This window comes from Phyllostomus hastatus, unplaced genomic scaffold (genome assembly GCF_019186645.2).
Source record: "Phyllostomus hastatus isolate PE091 unplaced genomic scaffold, TTU_PhHast_1.1 phas_contig_38, whole genome shotgun sequence".
Classification (NCBI taxonomy): domain Eukaryota; kingdom Metazoa; phylum Chordata; class Mammalia; order Chiroptera; family Phyllostomidae; genus Phyllostomus; species Phyllostomus hastatus.
Window position 1 is genome coordinate 24,509,572 of NW_025333869.1, and position 21,406 is coordinate 24,530,977.

General features: G+C 37.2%; 1 protein-coding gene across 4 annotated transcripts in view; it reads left to right on the forward strand.

The window, feature by feature from the left end:
- The window catches only part of MICU1 (mitochondrial calcium uptake 1), a 231,387-nt gene that overhangs the window by 139,255 nt on the left and 70,726 nt on the right, over positions 1-21,406 (forward strand). For all 4 annotated transcript variants that reach the window (XM_045842201.1, XM_045842198.1, XM_045842199.1 and 1 more), the window contains 2 exons: positions 1,819-1,901; positions 7,180-7,377. In XM_045842201.1, coding sequence (XP_045698157.1) covers positions 1,819-1,901; positions 7,180-7,377 — 281 coding nt within the window. The remainder of the gene's footprint in view (positions 1-1,818; positions 1,902-7,179; positions 7,378-21,406) is intronic.

Here is a 21,406-nt window from a genome sequence, read left to right on the forward strand (position 1 = left end):
TTTATTTTGGTTTGTTCTCTACAGCTGTATAAATTTGAAGCACCAAAGGAAGAAAGTAAATTACTTAGTTTCCTTTACCAGAACATTTGGCATGGTAAGAAAGGAGGGCTGTTATATTTATGCACATATATTATTCTAATGCATAAGTATAATAATTATGTTTTGATTGATCTAAGAGCAATAAGAAAGTCAAAGAGCTTTCATCACTCACTTAAAAAAAAGAAAATATACCATCTTCTCAGGTTCTGCATTTTTTATTTTGCTTTTTTATTTTATTTTATTTATTTATTCCTAGAGAGGAGAAAAAGAGGAAGAGAAACATTAATCTGTGGCTGCCTCTCATGTGGCCCCCACTGGGTTTATCTTGCTTTTTAAATTTCAGTTTTATTTTACCATTTAAGTATACTTTACTCAGTAATTTGTATATCCAACTAACATGGTTGAAATAGGGAGCCAAACAACTAACAATATGCTGTTCTGCCTTACCTCGGGGCCATAGTCACAATGAGTAAACTAGTAAGGATAGTAACCTATTGGCAGAAGGATATCCACTAAACTGAGTGTACTTAAAATTGAGGAGACTAAAAAGAACAAAGTAGAAAGCCAGCTTGTATTTAAAAAAGCAAGACAGAGGCTTAAGAGTTTCAACTTCTGCTCTAGCTAGTGTGACTCAGTGGATTGAGTGCCAGCCTGAGAACCAAAGGGTCACTGGTTCAATTCCCAGTTGGGGCTTTGTGCCTGGGTTGCAGACCAGGTCTCCAGTAGGGGGTGCATGAGAGGCAACCACTCTCTCCCTCTCTTTTTCTCCCTTTCCTTCTCTTTCCCTTTCCTTCTCTCTGAAAATAAATAAACAAAATGTTTTTTTTTTTAAAGAGTTTCTGCCCTGGCTGGCGTAGCTCAGTGGATTGAGTGCGGGCTGTGAACCAAAGTGTCGCAGGTTCAATGCCTGGGTTGACATGACCCCCAGCAACCCCACATTGATATTTCTCTCTCTTTCTCTCTTTCTCCCTCCCTTCCCTCAATAAAATAAAATGAAATGAAATGAAATGAAATGAAATGAAATGAAATGAAATAGTAAAATAAAATATAAAATAAAATATAAAATAAAATAAAATAAAATATAAAAATAAATAATAAATAAATAAAATAAAATAGTTTCAAATTCTTTGCAGCAGTATGCCTCACCCAGCCAGACTTTTATGCTCAGGTTAACATTACTATATTTAAGTAACAGAGCAACAATACTAGTATTGTGCAGCTAAAGTGGATGGTGTCTAAGAAAGCAAAACAGAAGTATTTAAAAGATTACTGAAACACAAAGATAGACAAGTGCAATTTTTTTAATCCTCACCTGAGGATATGTCTTTGTTGATTGTAGAGAGGAAGGAAGGGGAGAGGGAGAGACAGAAACATTGGTATGAGAGAGAGACATTGATCGGTTGCCTCCTGTATGTGCCCCAACCAAGGATCGAAATCGAAACCTAGGTATGGTCCTGACCAGGGATCGAACCTGCAACATTTTGATATACTGGGACAATGCTCCCACCAACTGAGCCACCCAACCAGGGTGACAGATGCTGTCTTTACTGCCTATAGTAAAATTCTCTTTTGGTTTTATGGAGTATTGTAAAAAGGCTGATCTAGATAAATATGGTAGTATTCTGAGACTTGATATTACATTTTAGTGTTAATCTGTTTTTCTTAAAAAACTGGGTTTTTGTTGTTTTTTTTTTAAGTCAATGTCATCTAAATATTTTTTCCTTCCTCTCTCCCTTCTTCCTTTCCTGCTGTCCTTCCTTCCTTCCTTCCTATTTGCAGCTCCTCAGAGAAATTTTGAAATTGCCTTCAAGATGTTCGACTTGAATGGAGATGGAGAAGTAGACATGGAAGAGTTTGAACAGGCAAGTTGTCCTGGAGTGTTCTTTTAAATGCATTCATATTTAATCTGTTTTCATGTGCTTGGAGTTACTTTCACCTTGGTCAATATACTCAGATGCTGTCCAATTTTTAACTACCTAATGTGACATTTTTTAGTTATTCATTTTTAACATGTGGGGTTTTATTGTTTTCACTGTAAACATAAGGAGTTATTTTTAGCATATGATTAAGGTCAAGCTTGCCCTGATTTCTCATTATGAATTAAACTATAATGCTGAGAGGCTAAGTTATGGATATTCAATCACATATTCAGTCAACATTTATCAAACAGTTCCTTTGTGCCAAACATTTCAGAATACAAGGACGAATGATAAATAAGAAATGCACACAGATAAATATTTCAAAAGACCTAGAGACATTTACTCAAATTTGCACCCTGTGTCTATCAAACATTCTTAAATCTACAGTCTGCTTAGAACTTCTGTTATACTACTTCGCATAAAATGTAGAAACTTTGCAGTCACATAGTTCCATTTACTCCTCCATTCTTTCTGCTGTAGTTCTATGTATTACCTCTGCCACATATGATAGTCCTCCATTATCCATTGGAGAAATGTTCCAAGACCCCCAGTGAATGCCTGATACTTGGATGGTACCAAATATATACACTGTGTTATTTCCTAAACATACATACATATACTTTGCAGTTTTTTTGGCATATCCAAATTGTCAGCACCACTGTTTTTGTGCTAAGGGCCATCATTAAGTAAAATAAGAATTACCTGAGCACAAGTATTGTGATACTGTGACAGTCAATCTGATAACTGGCATGGCACTGAGTGACTAACAGGTGGGTATCAGATAGTGTGTGGACATGCTGGATAAAGGGATGATTCACATCCCAAGTGGGATGGAGCAAGATGGCGAGAGACTTCATCACACTACCCAGAATGTCACACAACTTAAAACTATGAATTGTTTGTTTCTGGAATTTTTCACTTAATATTTTTTGCCCATGATTGACTGAGTGTAACTGAAACCATGGAAAGCGAAACCATAGATAAGGAGGGACTACTGTACGTTATAAGCCCATAATACATTATAATTTTTGCTTTCATGCTCATATTTTTTAAAGAAAATAAGAACAATAATAGTCTGTTATGTTTACTCACATGTTTACCATTTCTGATGACTTTCATTCCTTCCTGAATAACCTGGTTTTCATATGATACCATTTCCCTTCAACTGGAAAAACTTTCTTTAGCATTTCTTCTAGTGCACATCTGTTGGTGATGAATGAATTTATATCATTATTACTTATGGAAGGAAATTCTAGATATAGAGTTGTAGCTATAGATGTAAAATTCTCAATTATTGTTTCACTACTTCTGATTCCTACTGATGAATAGTCACTGTTTATTTGAATCATTGTTTCCCTGTATGTAACATGTTGTTTTTCTCTCTCTGCTTTCCAGAGTTTTTTTTTACCTTTGTTTTCTAGAAATTTTATTATGATATGTTTCCATGTGGTTTCTTTCTCTTTTTTTCTTTCAATCCTTTCTCTCTACTTATCAGACTATATAATCTCTACTTATTTATCTTCATGATAGCTGATTCTTCAGTCATAGTATCTCTGCTGTTAAACAGTCCGATAGATTTTATTTCAGATGTCGCATTTTTTAATTCTAGAACTCCCATGTCATTTTTTGTATAGTTTCTTTCTCATATGAAATGCCCCATCTTTTCCTTACTATAAGCATATTTTATGTCCTGAGTACTATTATAATAACTGCTTTAAATTCCTTGTCTGCTAATTTCTGTCATCTAGCGAATGATCTCCATTGATTGCCTTTTCTCTGGAGAATGAGCCAAATTTTCCCATTTCCTCATACGTCAAGTAATTTTAGATTGTAGTCTGGATATTAGAAATGTCATGCCATAGACTATGTATTTGGATATATTCATCCAAAGAGAATTAGGGTTTTGTTTTGTTGTAACAGGCTATTAATCTTAACTGGATTTAGCTGGAGTTTATATCTAGAATTAGGGGCTCCCCTCTTTGGATTCCTCCTTTCCAGGATTTTCCCCCTTTCCAGTGGTTGTAGTTGCTGCAAAGTCTGTCCTCTGGTTTTTCAAGCCAGGACAACTGAGGACGCCAGTCCTCCTGATGCAGACTGGGACTTCCTTTAGGCTGAAACTCACATAAAGTGGGAAACTCACCCAGTGCTATTTACCTTCTTCTGAGTCTCAGCACCCCTCCAGTATCTGCCCATGGTCACTCCTAGCGCCTTCGATTAGTTGTTTGGCTTATTTTGTCCATAGTATATTATTGTCATCTGAGCAAGGATTGGCCCAAAAAGAGCTACTCAACCATTAACAGAAGCAGATGAAGGCCTGTTTGGTACTAAATGCCAAAAGAGGGCTTCAGGCAGGCCTAAGAAGCAGGAAGGAGAGAAATAAAAGTAGGAGAGGGGGAGAAGGAAGGGATGAAGAGAAAGAAAATAGAAAAAGGAAAAAAATATGGTTTTGAAATAGCTGAAGAAATTACTTAGGGTACCCCTCAGGAGCAAAATTGTCATAACTTCCCTACTCCTATTACAGACAGTAAACTTTAGGTTTCAGTTTAGGGCACACGGGTCTTACTTTTGGCATTGCTGCTGAATGACTTGGGGCAGTCACTTCACCATTCTGTTCCCTGGTCAGGGAAAGGATGCTAATTTCACCAAATGTGATCCCTTGATAGCTGCTAGCCTTATTAACCTCATGCACTTCACAGTGTTGATCACAGGAAAACTTGATGTAAAACTCTTTAGAAGAAAATTAAAAAGTAACTATAAGGTGGCTCATGAGTGAATGGCTCTCAGAAGTTTCTCTACTTCATCTTTCTACATTTTACTTTGTTGTGAAATATAATAATTTATTAAGTTGAAAATATACCAGCCTTTACTCTGATTTCCCAGGTAAACGGGTATTTCCTTGACAAGCTTATAAAAAAAGTTAAACAGAACCAAATGAGAATGTCTTACATTTCATCATCATGTGTCTTCAAAGTTAATGTGGCATGAGCAAGCTAATAGCTAATATTACTCTTTCATTCATCTTCCAGAATCACTTTGGTCATGCATAAGCACAAATTACTAAAAAGCATCTATCAACTGTAAATAGTCAGTGTGAGTTTTCTCTGACCTTGCTATCACAGTTTTTTTTAACCCATTTCATAGCAATCATAAAGCAGAATTAACCTAGCAAAAGATATTATTTGAGCTACATTCACCTAAGCTATGACAGAAATGTTTTTTAGTATGAAAGTATGAGAAGTGATAGCTATCAATTGTGAAACAAAAGAAAAGGAATGAAATTTTATTTCAGAGATCATGTTTTATATTTCTCTTCATTTTCTCCACAGCATATAGTAAGCATTCATGACTAGTTGATGTTTTGACAGATTCTTATGTTATACCATTAACAAGTTATCTAAATAAAAATATTTTAAGGAAATATTTCCCACCTGAGAAATACTAAGAAAACAGTCTCTCTCTGTCTCTCTGTCTCTGCCTCTCTCTCACACACAGAAAATCTAGTGATACATACTTTTTAAAAAAGTTTTTAATGAAAGAACACTGATCGTTAGCAACAGTTTACACATAAGTGCAACAGTATTTGTACTGTACTGTTATTAATCATTAATGAAAATGCTGTAGCATTAATGTTCCCTAAAAGCACTTTTTTCCTCAGTCACTTACACAGATACTCTCAGCACCACACTTTGAAGCTAGCATGCAGTTCCCACAGTGGGAAGGCTATAAGCTGTGCTATTTATAGCCACAGGCAAAATTTAAATCGTGGTAGGTCCTCACCATGCTGATGCTCAATACTGGTTCATATACTGCTAATTCATTACTGCTATTGAAATATCCTTCAGTTCTCACACATAAATAAAATGAATTATGAGCTTCCTTCAAATAGAAAAGGCATTTTTCTGATTGTCCCATATTTCAATTTATAGTCTAAAAAACTCAACTTAAATAGTTTTAAAATCCATTGTATACCTGGCTTTCAAGTCTCCATGTGCCTGAAACAAAGGTCAACCAATCTTATTTACGTGACAAAACATGAACCCAGAAAAAATCATAATCAAAAGCATTTATGATATTAACTTAGAGTTTCAAGGAGACCCAGTGATACTGAACTCTATGAAGTTTTCCAGTGAGAAGAGTGAGGCTCGAAGAGGTGAAAGGACTGGCATAAGTTCTGCTCTCTCCGCGGAGCAGCCCAAGCGGCCTCCGCAACTTCCGGCTCCCGGTCTGGTGTCCTTCTCTTGTACTGTCCCACCCTTTATAGAGCAGAGACTTTTAAATTGTCTTAAATAGGTCTTTTTTATGGTCATAGATATTAAGTAAAGTAAATAAAAAAAAATTTAACTAAGGTAAATTCATTGTTGCAAATCTTAAGTTTCTAAGTATTACACTTTTCTAATTTGGCAATTTAAACACCAAGGCTACATATATTTGTTTACGTAACAGGGATTTATTTATCCTTACATATCCCAATTTTAATTATTCTGAATAGCTGTGCGTTTGGCTGGTTGTTTGTTTTTTGGCTTGTAAAGAGGTAGAAAACACTGCAGGAACTCAGTGAAAAAAAAGGTGATAGCAGCCCGCCTCAAAAAGCTTTTATATGTATTGTTAGGCCATAGTTGCTAGTCCCAAAAGTTATCTTTTCTCAAAAAGTTCATTAAAACTTCTCAAAGATTGAACTAATTCCCCCATATTTTCTTGGAGAACTATTTCATACCAATTTTGTATTTCATGCGTCATTCTAATAAATGTTATCTCTCTTAGATGTTAAGTATTTGCCTATAGCTGTGCCGTCTCTCATCACAACTAGAGAGTCATAAGTAAAAACTGAACTTTTAAAAATTCTCCTGAGATATGGAAGGTATTACTGTGAGGTTGATGATTATTTATTGTGAGAGAGGTTTTGAGCCTCAAAACAAATGCAGACTCTTTTCTGAAAGATTTTGAAGAGGGTCCCAGTTTTAAAGGTATCAGTCACTTCTGTGAGAATCCTTGTTCTGCTGCTTGCTAGCTATTTGACCTTGAGCAAATTATTTAACTGTGTGTGCCTCGAATTTCTGACCTGTGAAATAAGGATAATCATAGGGCTTCTCTCATAGGATTGTTGTGAGCATTAAAAGAAAGAATTGTTACACATTGTAGGCAAATAAAAAATCAATAGATAGTTTTCTCTGTTTCCCTTTTGTAATATTTTTTTCTGGATGGGTATTTGCTTCTCTTTTAGGTTCAGAGCATCATTCGCTCCCAAACCAGTATGGGAATGCGTCACAGAGATCGTTCCACTACTGGTAACACCCTCAAGTCTGGCTTGTGTTCAGCCCTTACAACCTATTTTTTTGGAGCTGATCTCAAAGGGAAGCTGACAATCAAAAACTTCCTCGAATTTCAGCGCAAACTTCAGCATGATGTTCTGAAGCTAGAGGTAGGACTTCCTTTATTCATTGGACTTCAGAGGGTCATGGCACTGTCCATCACACATGCACATACAGCCACTGGGTTGGGAGGGCCTGCATTATTGCATTCTTTCAGCCTGCCTCCAGCTGTGAGCACTGATGACTTTGATCCTAATCAGTGATTTACAACAGGAAGCAGGTAGGAAGTAATATGTTCTGTGAAAATGTCTAGGAGTAGGATGATTCTGGGCCTGAAAGCAAAAATGCCTAAACTGAACCTCTTAATTGTCTTTGGATGTCCAGCTTGAGGAAAAAGAAACGCAGGGGCCAGAGTGGTTCTCAGTCTGCGCATGTATCCCCAGTTTTGTGTGCAGTGCATGGAAGGTACCAGGTGGTGGAGGTGAGGAGGGATCCCACTTAACGCAACTGAGACAGTTTGAAAAATCACAACTGAATTTCCCTTATTAATAAGAACTCTGTTGTGTGTCAACCATAGCTTTAAAATATTTTTTAAAAAAGAACTCTAGCTATTCATGCTATAGGAGAGAGGCAAAAGTAGGATAATACTAAAAATCAGATCAAACTTTGAAATGTGCTTTTGTATTGTACTTGTTTTCAAAAAAATAGTATAAGTGATTTTCAAAGAATTTACCTCACCTGGCTGGTGTAGCTCAGTGGATTGAGGGCAGGCTGCGAACCAAAGCATCGCAGGTTCAATTCCCAGTCAGGGTACATGCCTGGGTTGCAGGCCACAGCCCCCAGCAACCGCACATTGATGTTTCTCTCACTCTCTCTTTCTCCCTCCCTTCCCTCTCTAAAAAAAAATAAATACATACATACATAAAATCTTTAAAAAAAAAGAATTTACCTAAAAAAAACCCCCACAAAGTAATGTATCTCTGTAGTTCAGCCTCTTTGAGGAGGCTCTTATAGCCCCTATAATAAGTTTTATATATGTATGTATGTATGTGTATATATACATATATGTATATATGATTTTACATATAAATATATATATTTCACTTGTATATATAATTTATAAGTGATATATATACTACTTATATAATTTTTATGTATCACTTATATATAATTTTATAAATATATTTTTATATATTTTGTATATATCACTTGTATATATAATTTTATGTGATATGTATATCACTTATATCTATATAAAATTATATATACACATGAAATATATATATTTTTATATAAAATCAGATTTTTACACATACATGAGAATACCCATAAGAAAATGAAAGACCCAAGGAAGTGGCTAGGCCTAGTGTTTACACACTGGGTTCAACTAAGAGGGGCAACTTGTATTTATGAATTTTGCATTCTCATCACCAGAGAAGGTGAATCATAGTCAAGAGAAATCTATAAAACAGAACTTGTTAAAATAATTCTTATCATCCTTTAGTCTCCCCATATATGTTAGTTACTTTTCTGCAGTTGCCTTTCTGTGTTTCCTTCCTGCTGGCAGAGGGAGGCCGACTTTCACACAGGACTTCCATTTCCTACATTTAGGAGTTAACCAGTTTTGGTGTAAGAGTTGGTATGTATTAGATTCTAGACATATGCTTTGGCCCCTAGTATGCATACCTAGAGTAGCCTTCTTTAGAAACATTGTGACATAATCTGGGAATATAAATTATTTAACTTAGTGATTGTGTAATTACAATTTAACAGAGTATAGATCCATAAAATGTAGTTGGAGAATAAAGCACAAGCTAGTACTTCTAACAAACTTTAAATAACAATTCAGGGTCATTCAGAGCATGGAGCAGGTGCCAGTTCCATAGTCTAGCTTAACACTCATTCCCAGACATGCATGTGGGAGTCTCAAGAGACAGAGCATGGGACTTTTGTCTTTTGTCCTGCGGTGCTGTCCAGCTGACAGTCCACTAATATATTGTATAGGTTGCCAGTGAGGTAAAATATTAAAAGCAGATGAGGGGTTTCATACATGGATACCTACACGTAGCCTACATCCAAACGCAGAAGAAAAGAGATCTAATAGTATATAAGATAATTATTCTAGAAAACCTCCTTGTTTTTGACATTGACTTAGGATCATCTGTCGGCTTTGGGCCAAGATGTTCTAAGAATGGTACTGTTTGCCAATTAGCAATTCCTCATGTAAGGGAACCAATTGACTCTTTTGTAAAAGTACCCACCCTAACATGTAATATTCTATAAATGTTTGTTAATTCCAAGTCCATTCTTTCCATGTAGTAGTGCAAGTTTAGTGAATAAGAGGCTCCTTATCATTAACACCCCTATTTAAAGTTTTATGAATCAATATTTTTCCTTCCCAACTAGATTTGTAATTCTTTGAGAAGGTATGATAGCAGAAAGAGCACAGGTTTTGGTGCTCACATAATGAGACCTTGGTTAAAATGTTTTTCTACCACTTATATGACATTTGATGAGTTATTTTTCCTCTTAGAGCCTAGCTGCACAGAGCAGTGTTTAAGTGAGATAAGATTTCTCATGGGCTGATTTATATTCCCCCGTAATTCCTATGTTAAAGCCCTCACCCCCAGTACCTCAGAATGTGACTATACTTGGAAATAGGGCCTTTAAAGGGGTGGATTTCTGATCAAGATGGTGGCATAGGCAGACATGGGGGTTGTGCCCCCTTTGCACAACCACATCAAAATTACAACTGATATATAGAAAAACCATCACTCAGAATCATCAGAAATCAAGTCGAATGGAAGTCTGACAACTATGGAATTAAAGAAACCACACCAATCTAGACTGGTAGGGGTGTGGATGCGGAACAGTAGATAAAAATTCGGGAGGGATATCTCAGGAGTGTGGAGTCCCAGCCCCATCAGGGCCAGCCCATGGTGCCAGTGCCAGGAAGATAGGTCCCCACAACTTCTGGCTGAAAAAAAACAGAGGGGACTTAGTTGGTGGAAGAAACTTCTGGTACCCTAAGCAGTTCCCCTTAAAGAACCCACACATGGTCTCACCTACTCAGATTCACTCTCTCAGCTCCAGCACCAGGGTAGCAGCTTGAAAGGTACAGTGGTACACAGGGACAGACTGAAGTGTTTGGCACCAAGAGCAAGCAGAGGCCATTATCCCTTTGCTAAACCCTCCCCTCACAGATCTGGTAAGCTGGTGCCATGTCTGTGACTCCATCAACCTGGCTAACACTGTTTGACCTGCCTTGGAGATCCCCTTGACGCCGCCCCACCCAACTTATAGGCCCACCCAAGACACATCATAATTAAAATGCCAAAGGTTAAAGATAAGAAAAGAATCTTAAAAGCAGCAAGAGAAAAGCAGTTAGTTACCTACAGGGCTATTCCCATAAGACTGTTAGCTAATTTCACTAAAGAAACTTTGTAGACTAGAAGGGATTGGCAAGAAATATTCAAAGTCATTAAAAGCAGGGACCAATAGCCAAGATTGATTTACCCAGCAAAGTATCATTTAGAATCAAAGGGCAAGTAAAGAGCTTCCCAGACAAGAAAAAGACATCATCACCAATCCATTATATGAAATGTTAAAGGGACTTCTCTAAGAAAAAGGAGATAGAAAATATGAACCATAAAATGACAACAAATTCACAACAATCAACAACTGAACCTAAAAAACAGAAACAAAAACTAAGCAAACAACCAGACCAGGAACAGAATCATAGAAATGGAGATTACTTGGAGGATTAGCAGCAGGGGAGGGGGAGAAAGGGGGAAAAGGTACAGGAAAAAACTGATATAAATGGTAGGTAGAAAATAGAAAGGGGGTGGTTAAGAATAGTATAGGAAACGTTGAAGCCAACGTATCTGTATGACCTATGGACATTAACTAAAGGGTTAGGGAATACAGGTGGGAGGGGTTGTGCATGGCAGAGGGGAATAAAGGGAGGGTGGGACAACTGTAGTAGCATAATCAATAAAATATATATATAAAAAGAAAAAAATAAGAACATCAAAACTATGAAAAATAAAATGGCAAAAAATACAAATCTATCAACAATTTAATATAAAAACAAAGTAAACAAACAAGAAGAACAGAGGTAGAATCAGGGATACAGAGTGTGTTTTGATGGTTATCAGATGGGAGGGGGTTGTTGGGTAATGGATGAAGAGGTGAGGGGATTAAGAAGTACAAATAGGTAGTTACAGAATAGCCATGGGGATGTAAAGTACAGCATAGGAAATGGAGTAGCCAAAGAACTTATATGCATGCCTGCGGACATGAACGATGGTGTGGGGATGGCCTGAGGGGGTAGCAGTGCTGGGTAGAGGGGGGCAGAAAGGGAAAAATCTGGACAACTGTAATAGCATAATCAATACAATTTATTTTTTAAAATGTTGTTAAGTTAAAATGAGGTCTAGGGTGGGCCCTAGTCCAATCCTACTGGTGTTTTTATAAGAAGAGGAAACTTGGGCACAGGGGACACCGGAGATATGCATGCACAGGAGGACAGCTGTGTGAGGAGAGAGCACAAGGGCAGCCGATGGCAAGCCGAGGAGAGCGGCCTCGGTAGAAACCAACTGTGCTCGTACCTTGATCTTTGACTTCCAGCCTCCAGAACTGTGAAAAAGTAAATTTCTGTTGTTGAAGTCACCCATTTGGTGGTATTTTGTTATAGGAGCCCTAGCAAATATACCACCTGGCATGCACTTTGCCTTTAATAAGTATTCTTTCACCTTCTCTTGTATGTCCTCTGTCACTTAGTATGGCAGCTGGCACATAGTAGGCACTTAAACAGGTATTCCCAGATAAATGAGCAAAAGGCTTTACGTTCATTTTGAAAATGATTTTCTCATAAAACATCTGGAAAATGGAGCAATTTTTCTTTTTATGAAACACTTCATCTTACTTTTCAAAGTTTGGGTATTTCTCCCCTCATTAAGTATGAAATATGTCATCATCACAGCCAGGAGGAAAATGGAAATGATTAATAGTTCTTTCATATGAGTTTTATAATTTGGCCATTCTTTATATTTCTTACTGCTTTTATTTCTTTACTTATCTACTTTAAAATTTTAGGTCAAGGAGATTTACAACTTCATTTAGTTATTTCTTTTTTCCCCCTCATCACAGTAGCTTTGAGAGTGACAAGAACACTTCATCTGTCAAATTTAATTTCAGAGGGGCTGGGAAGAGGGAAATGTCCATGCCTGCTCCAAACCAGGCAATTTATATAGATCACACGCTTTCTTTGTTTTAATTCCCACCCACCCTTTTGGTTTTAGTGGTATCATACCCGTGTCACAGATGGAGAAACTGATATTCAGAAAGATAAAAGTCATGGTGCTATTAAATGGTTGAGTCAGGATTCCAATTCAGTGTTTCAGAATGAATTATGTTCTGTTCCTCCTCTAATTATTAGTACTTTTAGTCTGAGATGAGATTTCTGTATGTGACTTATTTGGAGCTCTAAAGAAAACAAAATATTCTGAAATTTAGGAACAGAAAAGGACCAGATATCTATAGACTTCTCTAGCACCATCTTTTCCTAGTTTCTTTGCCCCTCAGATTGAGTATTATGACTAAGGAGAATTACACTGTTCTTTTGTGTAAATTAAATGGCTACCTAAACTAGACATTTGATTTCTTTTTGTAAGAACCATTAGCTTGTTAGGTATTTTTATTTTTTTCAAGATTTTATTTATTTTTAGAGAGAGGGGAAGAGAAGCAGAAAAAGAGGGAAAGAAACATCAATGTGTGGTTGCCCCTTACACACCCACTACTGGGGACCTGGCCCACAACCCAGGCATGTACCCTGACTGGGAATCGAACCAGTGACCCTTTGGTCCAGAGGCCCACACCCAATCTACTGAGCTACACCAGCCAGGGCCTGTTAGGTATTTTTAAATGTTTGTATGCTCTTAATTCTGGTCAGATTTTTTTATTGTACTCTTATTTCTCTATTTGGAAACTCAACAAAAAAAAATAGGTTGGAAGGAATGACTTAAGAGTACACAGATTTTAAAAAATATCTTTTGAAAAAAATATTTCCATCTAAGGCCACCAAGAACTTGAGTCGAGTTCCTTGGAGACGGATGCCAAGTCTAATTCCAGTTAATATATTCATTGATTTCTTGAACTACCACAAGTAATATGTCAGTCAAAAATGAAAGGTAATTGAGAACTCTTTGAAAGATTATGATTAATTTTAATTTGGGGGAGAGAGAAATGACATAAAAACGTCATTATGTCAAAGGAAAGCAAAAATTAATTTATACAAAAATGAAGAAGCCAACTCTAGAATATAAAATAAGGAAGCTGAAAAAGTATTATCTAACAGAATTCTAGTCTGTAGCATGGTTTTTTCATTAGTTTGGGGGTTCATATGCCTATTGTATAACCAATCAGATTATCACATTTTAAAAAGGCATGACTATCAATTATCTGAAGGCAAATTATATATAGTTCAAAGGATAGCAGTGAAAGGATAGTCTTCCTTAAAGACTATCTTCCCAGTCTTTAAGAAAACAAATATTGGCATTAATTAGGTTTGTTCATTCAGGAAGAGAAGTAAAAGGGACACACAAAGAACTATGCTAATTATTCTCATCTGTCAATAAGAGTAGAGCAAAAAAAATAAGAGTGTTAATTTAAGTTAAATATCAAGGAACTTTAAAAGTATTATAATCACAGCTACATGATTAAAAGTGCCTATGGAAATCCAGAATCAGCTACCCTTTACATCATTAAGCTGATGTCTTCGTACTCATCTCTCTAAAGTGTTGAGGTAGAATTAAATCTTGTCCTGACACAGAGGACCATATTAAGAAACAACCTCAGCTCTTTTTCTGGCCAAAAGAATGTGGCAAAGGAGACCAGAAGACAAGAAGGCTTTCAATCACTTTCTGGAACTAGGACACTCTTGGCCAAACCAATTTCTTTTTATTTTAATAGCCAGTTGGATTTTTTTGAACTGGAAAACTGACTCATACGTTAACTAAAAGATGAGAGTTAACTGACTTGATTTAATTTAATCTGAAAAGCAAAATTAAGTTATGTTCAGCTTTAGATGTGTTCATTTTAGATTTCCTAAAAATCATCAAAAGGTTTTAAGAATACTTACCTCTTTTAAGTATTTATAACTTTAAGGAGCCAAATATGTGTGTGTGTGTGTGTGTGTGTGTGTGTGTGTGTGTGTGTGTGTGTGATCATTTCAGTATTTTATTTTTTTGTTTTTATCTTTTAAATATATTTTATTGATTATGCTATTACAGTTGCCTATTTCCCCCTTCATTCCCCTCCACCCTGCACACCCTCTCCCACCCACATTTCCCCCTTTAGTTCATGTCCATGGGTCATAAGTTCTTTAGCTTCTACATTTCCCATACTATTCTTGCCTCCCCACTGTCTATTTTCTACCTACCATCTATGCTACTTATTCTCTGTACCTTTTCCTCCTCTCTCCTCCTCCCACTCCCCTGTTGCTAAGCCTTCATGTGATCTCCATTTCTGTGGTTCTGTTCCTGTTCTAGTTGTTTGCTTAGTTTCTTTTTGTTTTTGTTTCAGTTGTGGTTGTTAATAACTGTGAGTTTGCTGTCATTTTACTATATATATTTTTTATCTTCTTTTTCTTAGATAAGTCCCTTTAACATTTCATAAAATAAGGGCTTGGTGATGATGAACTCCTTTAACTTGACCTTGTCTGAAAAGCACTTGATCTGCCCTTCCATTCTAAATTAAAGCTTTGCTGGATAAAGCAATCTTGGATGTAGGTCCTTGCCTTTCATGACTTAGAATACTTCTTTCCAGCCCCTTCTTGTCTGCAAGGTCTCTTGAGAAATCAGCCGACAGTCTGATGGGAACTCCTTTGTAGATAACTGTCTCCTTATCCCTCACTGTGTCTAGGATTCTCTCCTTCATTTTTATCTTGGGTAATGTAATTATGATGTGTCTTGGTGTGTTCCTCCTTGGGTCCAACTTCTATGGGACTCTCTGAGCTTCCTGGACTTCCTGGAAATCTATTTCCTTTGCCAGATTGGGGAAGTTCTCCTTTATTATTTGTTCAAATAAGTTTTCCACTTATTGCTCTTCCTCTTCCCCTTCTGGTACCCCTATAATTCAGATGTTGGAATATCTAAAGATGTCCTGGAGGTTCTTAAGCCTTTCCTCATTTTTTTGAATTCTTGTTTCTTCATTCTTTTCTGTTTAGTTGTTTCTTTGTTCCTTCTGGTCCACTCCATTGATTTGAGTCCCAGTTTTTTTCCCATCACTATTGATTCCCTGTGCATTTTTCTTCATTTCACTTATTATAGCCTGCATTTTTCCTCTAATTTGTGACCAAATTGAACCAATTCTGTGAGCATCCTTATCACCAGTGCTTTGAACTGTGCATCTGATAGGTTGGCTATCTCTTGGTCACTTAGTTGTATTTGCTGTGGAGCTTTAATCTGTTCTTCCATTTGGGCCATTTTTTTTTCTCAGCATGCCTATTACATAGTAAGGGGTGGAACCTTAGCTGTTCACCAGGGCGGGGCAACCCAATAGCTGGGTAGTGACACTGTCTGTGGAGGGCGGGGTCTGAGAGGGAACAACTGTTTGCTCCACTCTCTATCAGATTTAAGTCCCTTCTGCCACTTCCCCCAAGCAAACTGGGCCCTTCTGGTGCTGATTCCCATGTGGGTGGGCTTGTGTACATTCTAGGACCCTGTGGGTCTCTCCAATGAACTCTCCTGTGAGGCTGGTAGTCTGTCCCTGCACCTCAACCCCCACAGGTTTTTTCAATTGGTGTTTTGGGTTCTATTTCCCCAAACTGGGACCCTGGGTTGTGAGGTCTGTCTCACTCCCCACTTTCGCCTGGTTTATTCTGAGCATGAATGTGGGACCGCCCAGTCAGGCAGTCACCTTGCACACAGTGACTTGCTTCACAATTGCCACCTCGCTGGGTCCACCCATTGCCATCATGCGTGCCTGGGGTGCCTTGTGTGCCGGGTGCCACCGCTTTTTTTTTTGCCATGACCCCCTCTCCACCTGGCCACCCGACTCCACCCTGCCTACCAGTCTGGATGAATGTGTCTGTTTTAAATCCTTGGTTGTCGGACCTCCATACAGTTCAGTTTTCTGTCTGTTCTGGTGGTTATTTTGTTTCTGAATTGTTGTCCTTATTTTGGTTGTGCAAAGAGGCACAGTGTGTCTGCCTATGCCTCCATCTTGGCTGGAAGTCCAAGGAACCAAATATATATTTAAAGCTAAAAACTTTTAAGGTGACAGTCCTCAGTGTACAAAAATTGTAAGTTCAATATTTGGTTACAATAATAACATTACAAGTTCATTTTTTTCCTAAAAATATTGAAGTATTTAGTCAACATTAACTGTTTTATCCTTGTAAAATTCTAACAAGGAAAGGACCTAGCAAGCATTGTTTTCCCAAATGTAAAAAAGAAAATAAAAAAGGGAATCTGTTATTTTCACCATATAAAATATTTTTATTCTTTCAAGTTTTTGTTTTGATCCCTTATTTCTTTTTTAAATTTTTATTGTTTTTAGAGAGAGAGAGGAAGGAACGGGGAGAGGGAGACATCAGTTTGCTGTTCCATTTATTTATGCATTCATTGGTTGTTTCTTACATGTACCCTGACCGGAAATTGAACCTGTAACTTTGGTGTATCCGGATGATGCTGTAACCAACTGAGCTACCACGCCATGGCCCCTTTACTACTACTACTACTTGTTGTTGTTGTCGTTCTTCTTCTTCTTCCACCACCACCTCTTCTTCTTCTTCTTCTCCTTCTCCCTTCTCCCTTCTCCCTTCTCCCTTCTCCGTTCCTTCCCTCTCTCTTCCTTCTTTCTTCTTCTTTTTGGTATTTTTTTCCATTACCATTTACCCCCTTTATGTTCCCTGCCCCAGCCCCCACAATCACCTCACTATTGTCCATGTCCATGAGTCTTTTTTCTTTTTGTTCAATTCCTGTAGCCCAGGGATGTCAAACTCATTTTCACCGGGGGCCACATCAGCCTCATGGTTGCCTTCAAAGGGCCAAATGTAACTTTAGGACTGTATAAATGTAACTACTCCTTAACAGTTAAGTGAGAGCTTGGTGCTGCTGCTGGGTAGAAACAAGGTGCTGGGACGGATAAAACAAGGTGGAGGGCTGGATTCGGCCTGTGGGCCTTGTGTTGGCCACCTGCGCTCTAGCCCCTAACCCCATTCCCCCAACAGTTGTCAGCCTACTCTCCGTCTATGAGTCTGTTTCTATTTTGCTTGTTAGTTCAGTTTTTTTATTAGATTCCACATATGAGTGAAAGCATACAGTAATTGTCTTTCTCTGAGTGGTTTGTTTCACTTAGCATAATGTTCTCCAGGTCCATCCATGCTGTTCCAAAGGGTAAAACTTTCTTCTTTTTATGGCCAAGTAATATTTCATTGTGTAAGTGTCCCATTAGTTGTTTTATCCACTCACCTATTGATGGAACACTTGGGCTATTTCCATATCTTGGAGATTGTAAATAACATTGCAGTTCTTTTGAATTAGTATTTCAGGTTTCTTCAGATAAATTCTCAGAAGTAGAATCCCTGGGTCATAAGGCAAATTGATTTCTAATTTTTTGAGGTATCTCCATACTGCTTTCCACAGTGTATGTAGCAATCTACATTTCCAGCAACAGTACACAAGGGTTGCCCTTTCTCCACAGCCTCACCAGCACTTCTTGTTTGTTGATTTATTGATGATAGCCATTCTGACTGGTATGAGGTGATACCTCATTGTGGTTTTAATTTGCATTTCTCTGATGATTAGTGATGTTGAGCATCTTTTCTTATGTTTATTGGCCATCCTCTTTGAAGAAGTGTCTATTTCAGGTCCTTTTCCCATTTTTTAATGTGACTGTGTTTTGGTGTGGAGTTTTACAATTTTTTATAAATTTTGGATGTTAACCCCTTATCAGATGTATCAGCAAATATATTCTCCCATTCAGTGGATCATCTTTTTATTTTATTGATGGTTTCCCTTGCCGTGCAAAAATGTTTTAGTCTGATGTAATCCCATTTGCTCATTTTTTCTTTTTTTTCCTTTGCCTGAGAAGATATATCAGATAAAATATTGCTATGATCAGTGCCTAAGATTTTACTCCTATGTTTTCTACTAGGATTTTTATGGTTTCGGGTCTAACATTTAAGTCTTTAATCCATTTTGAAATTATTCTTGTGTGTAGCATGAGAAGGTGGTCTAATTTCATTTTTCTGCACATGTCTATCCAATTTTCCCAACACCATTTATTGAATAAACTGTCTTTAGCCCATTGTACGTGCTTGCTTCCTCTGTCAAATATTGACTGTAAATGTGTGGGTTTATTTCTGGCTACTTAGTCTTAAATCCATATATCTGTTTATCCTATAAAAAGTAACAAATTGAATCAGTAACATAATCCATCCAACCTAGTAGTCGTTCTTTGCCTGGGACACAAAGGGATGTTTTTAGAAATAATCATTACTTTTAAAAATAGGAATATATAAAAATAGTAGAATAAAAAATAATAGAATAAAAATGTTAATTTCTTCAACAGTTTCTTGTCAGTCACCCATGACTTTATGTCATTAGTTTTTACAGGTAATTATATTTCTCTCTGTACCACACATCGTGAGATAGGTCTAATATCTTGCCCTGGTGCAGGGACCAAGTTAGCTCTCAGGGTGAGTTAGTTTAACAAGGAGAAGTGTAAAATCCAAAGACAAACTTTGATTTAATTTCTTACAAATCTCTTTGTACCCTGTAGTTCAATTTGCTATCATTTGTGACTTTGAGAGTCTCTGGTTATACATTCATACTAAAAATACCATATATGGTAGAATTTGCATGGTGATAAAAAGCTCCTTTGATGTTGTAAATGCAACCTTAGTAATGACTGTGTAAAAAGTGTACAAAACAGTGCTTTTTTTCATATCTTTTGGAAAATGAATGAAAGAATTTTAAGAGTGATACTTTGTTTCTCAAAATATTGACCAAGGCATGGTTTTTAAAAGGTATCAAATCAGCTTTTCTGGATCTGACCTTCCAGATTGATCATGAAAATACAGAAAACTGTTAGAAGTTGATGTTTTTCTTTGATTTTCAGATGACTTTGCAATTCCAAAATCAACAATATGTTATTGATACCTTTGAAATACTTGAGCATCTTCAGGATTTTCCTATCATCAGATATCTTTAACTTTACATTCTAAGTTAATTTTAAACTGGCCACAAGAAAAAGGAAATCATGAATAAGTCATGATGATTTGATCTTCAGGGGAAATTTTTCCTCAATCTATCATTCACATAGTCTTATCAACCATTCTGTAATCGAACATAGGTGCTTCTCAACTTATGAATGAATTGTGTACCAATGTCTCAAAAATTCACAGGTCAATTTTTTGGAATTCAGAATGCAGCAATACTTTTTTATTCAAACACACAAGAGAATATTTAGTTTAGAATATAGTTAAATTCATTACAGTAAAATGAAAAGTATTATAAAAGAAGACAACTGTGGATTTATAGTTCAGTGTTCACACTATATCTACTCTTCCAGCTGCAGCAGTCTATGATACAGACCTCTACCAGTATCAAGTGTTTTAACACATGTTTGAATGTGCACTACATGGTAAAAAATGCAGTCCACATTTCTTGACAGTTGACCATGAGCCAGACACTATTCTAAGTGCTTTATATCCATCATTTCATTTAATCTTCACAATGCTAGGTGTTGGTATTATAATTATTCACATTCAACAAATGAGGAAACTAAGGCACAAAAAGGTTAAGTAACTTGCCCATGGTCTGACACATAATGGAGGTTTGATTCTGGGTTGCTGCTTCTAGATTCTACTCTTAACTATTAACTTACTCTAGCTTTCCAGGAGTTATGCAAAATGCTTAAGGTACAAAAATAAACAAAACATTGTCTTTGCTTCCAAGAAACTGATAAAAGTTAAATGAAGGAGCACCAATTCCTGTACAGTGTTATAAGTACATTACTAGAGATATTCTTCTGGTGCAGTGAGAGTGTCAAGGGGAGCCTGTAAATCAGTGCAGAGTAAGGGGCAAGAGACTGCTCAGGAAGTTCCCCCAGAGGTGGCAATATTCGAGTCTGCTGTAATTCTGATATTCATTCTATTTAAAGAATGTGGTGGTTAGTTTCTGTTCGTTCTTTGTTCTGATTGTAGGACAGATTAGAAGAGCAAGGGAGTAGTGAATAACACTGGGACCAGAGCCAGGAGAGGGTGACAGAGAAAATGACCTTTCTTATCAAGTGTGTCCCAAACCAGGCTTAAGTTAATATGTCACGTAGGTGTTCTCATATTGGTAAAGGGACCCCATCCTCTCAATTTTGGGCTGTGGAGATCATTTAGAAACAGACAAAGAACATAGGGCAGGATAAGAAAGAGAAACTTTCCCCAAATTTCTCTAAGAGCTAGCTGGGTCCATGGGCAGATCAAATTTGGCCTCTAAATCAGACTTAGAATAAAGGTTAATAAATAAATAGCATCTAGGGTATCCGAGTATGTCTTTTCACTTTTTTTAAAATTGTTGTTCAAATAGTTTTCTGCCTTTTACTCCCATCCCAGTCCACCCACCCCCAGCCCTCCCCACCTCCCTCTCGTTTCCACCCCACCTTGGTTTTGTCCATGTGTCCTTTATACTTGTTCCTGCAAACCCTTCCCCTTTTCCCCTGAAATTCCCTCCCCTCCCCCCTCTGGTCACTGTCAGCCTGTTTTCAATTTCAGTGTCTTTGGTTATATTCTGCTTGTTTGTTTTGTCGAGTAGGTTCCTATTAAAGGTGAGATCATATGGTATTTGTCTTTCACTGCCTAGCTTATTTTGCTTAGCATAATGCTTTCCAGTCACATCCATGCTGTTGAAAAGGGTCATACCACCCTGAATGCACCCGATGCCATCTTTTCATTTTTATCCCTCCTAAAGCTACCTTTAACTGCAGATGCCTTTCACAGTGATGGTCTTTGGAATTTATGGACATTTTACAATGAAGAAAGGGGGTTTTAAAGAATGACAGTTGTGCTGATGAGCAGAAAGAAGTTTGTCCTTTTCTTTTTTACCTTTTTTAAAACTAATTTGGCCTCAGTTAACTCTG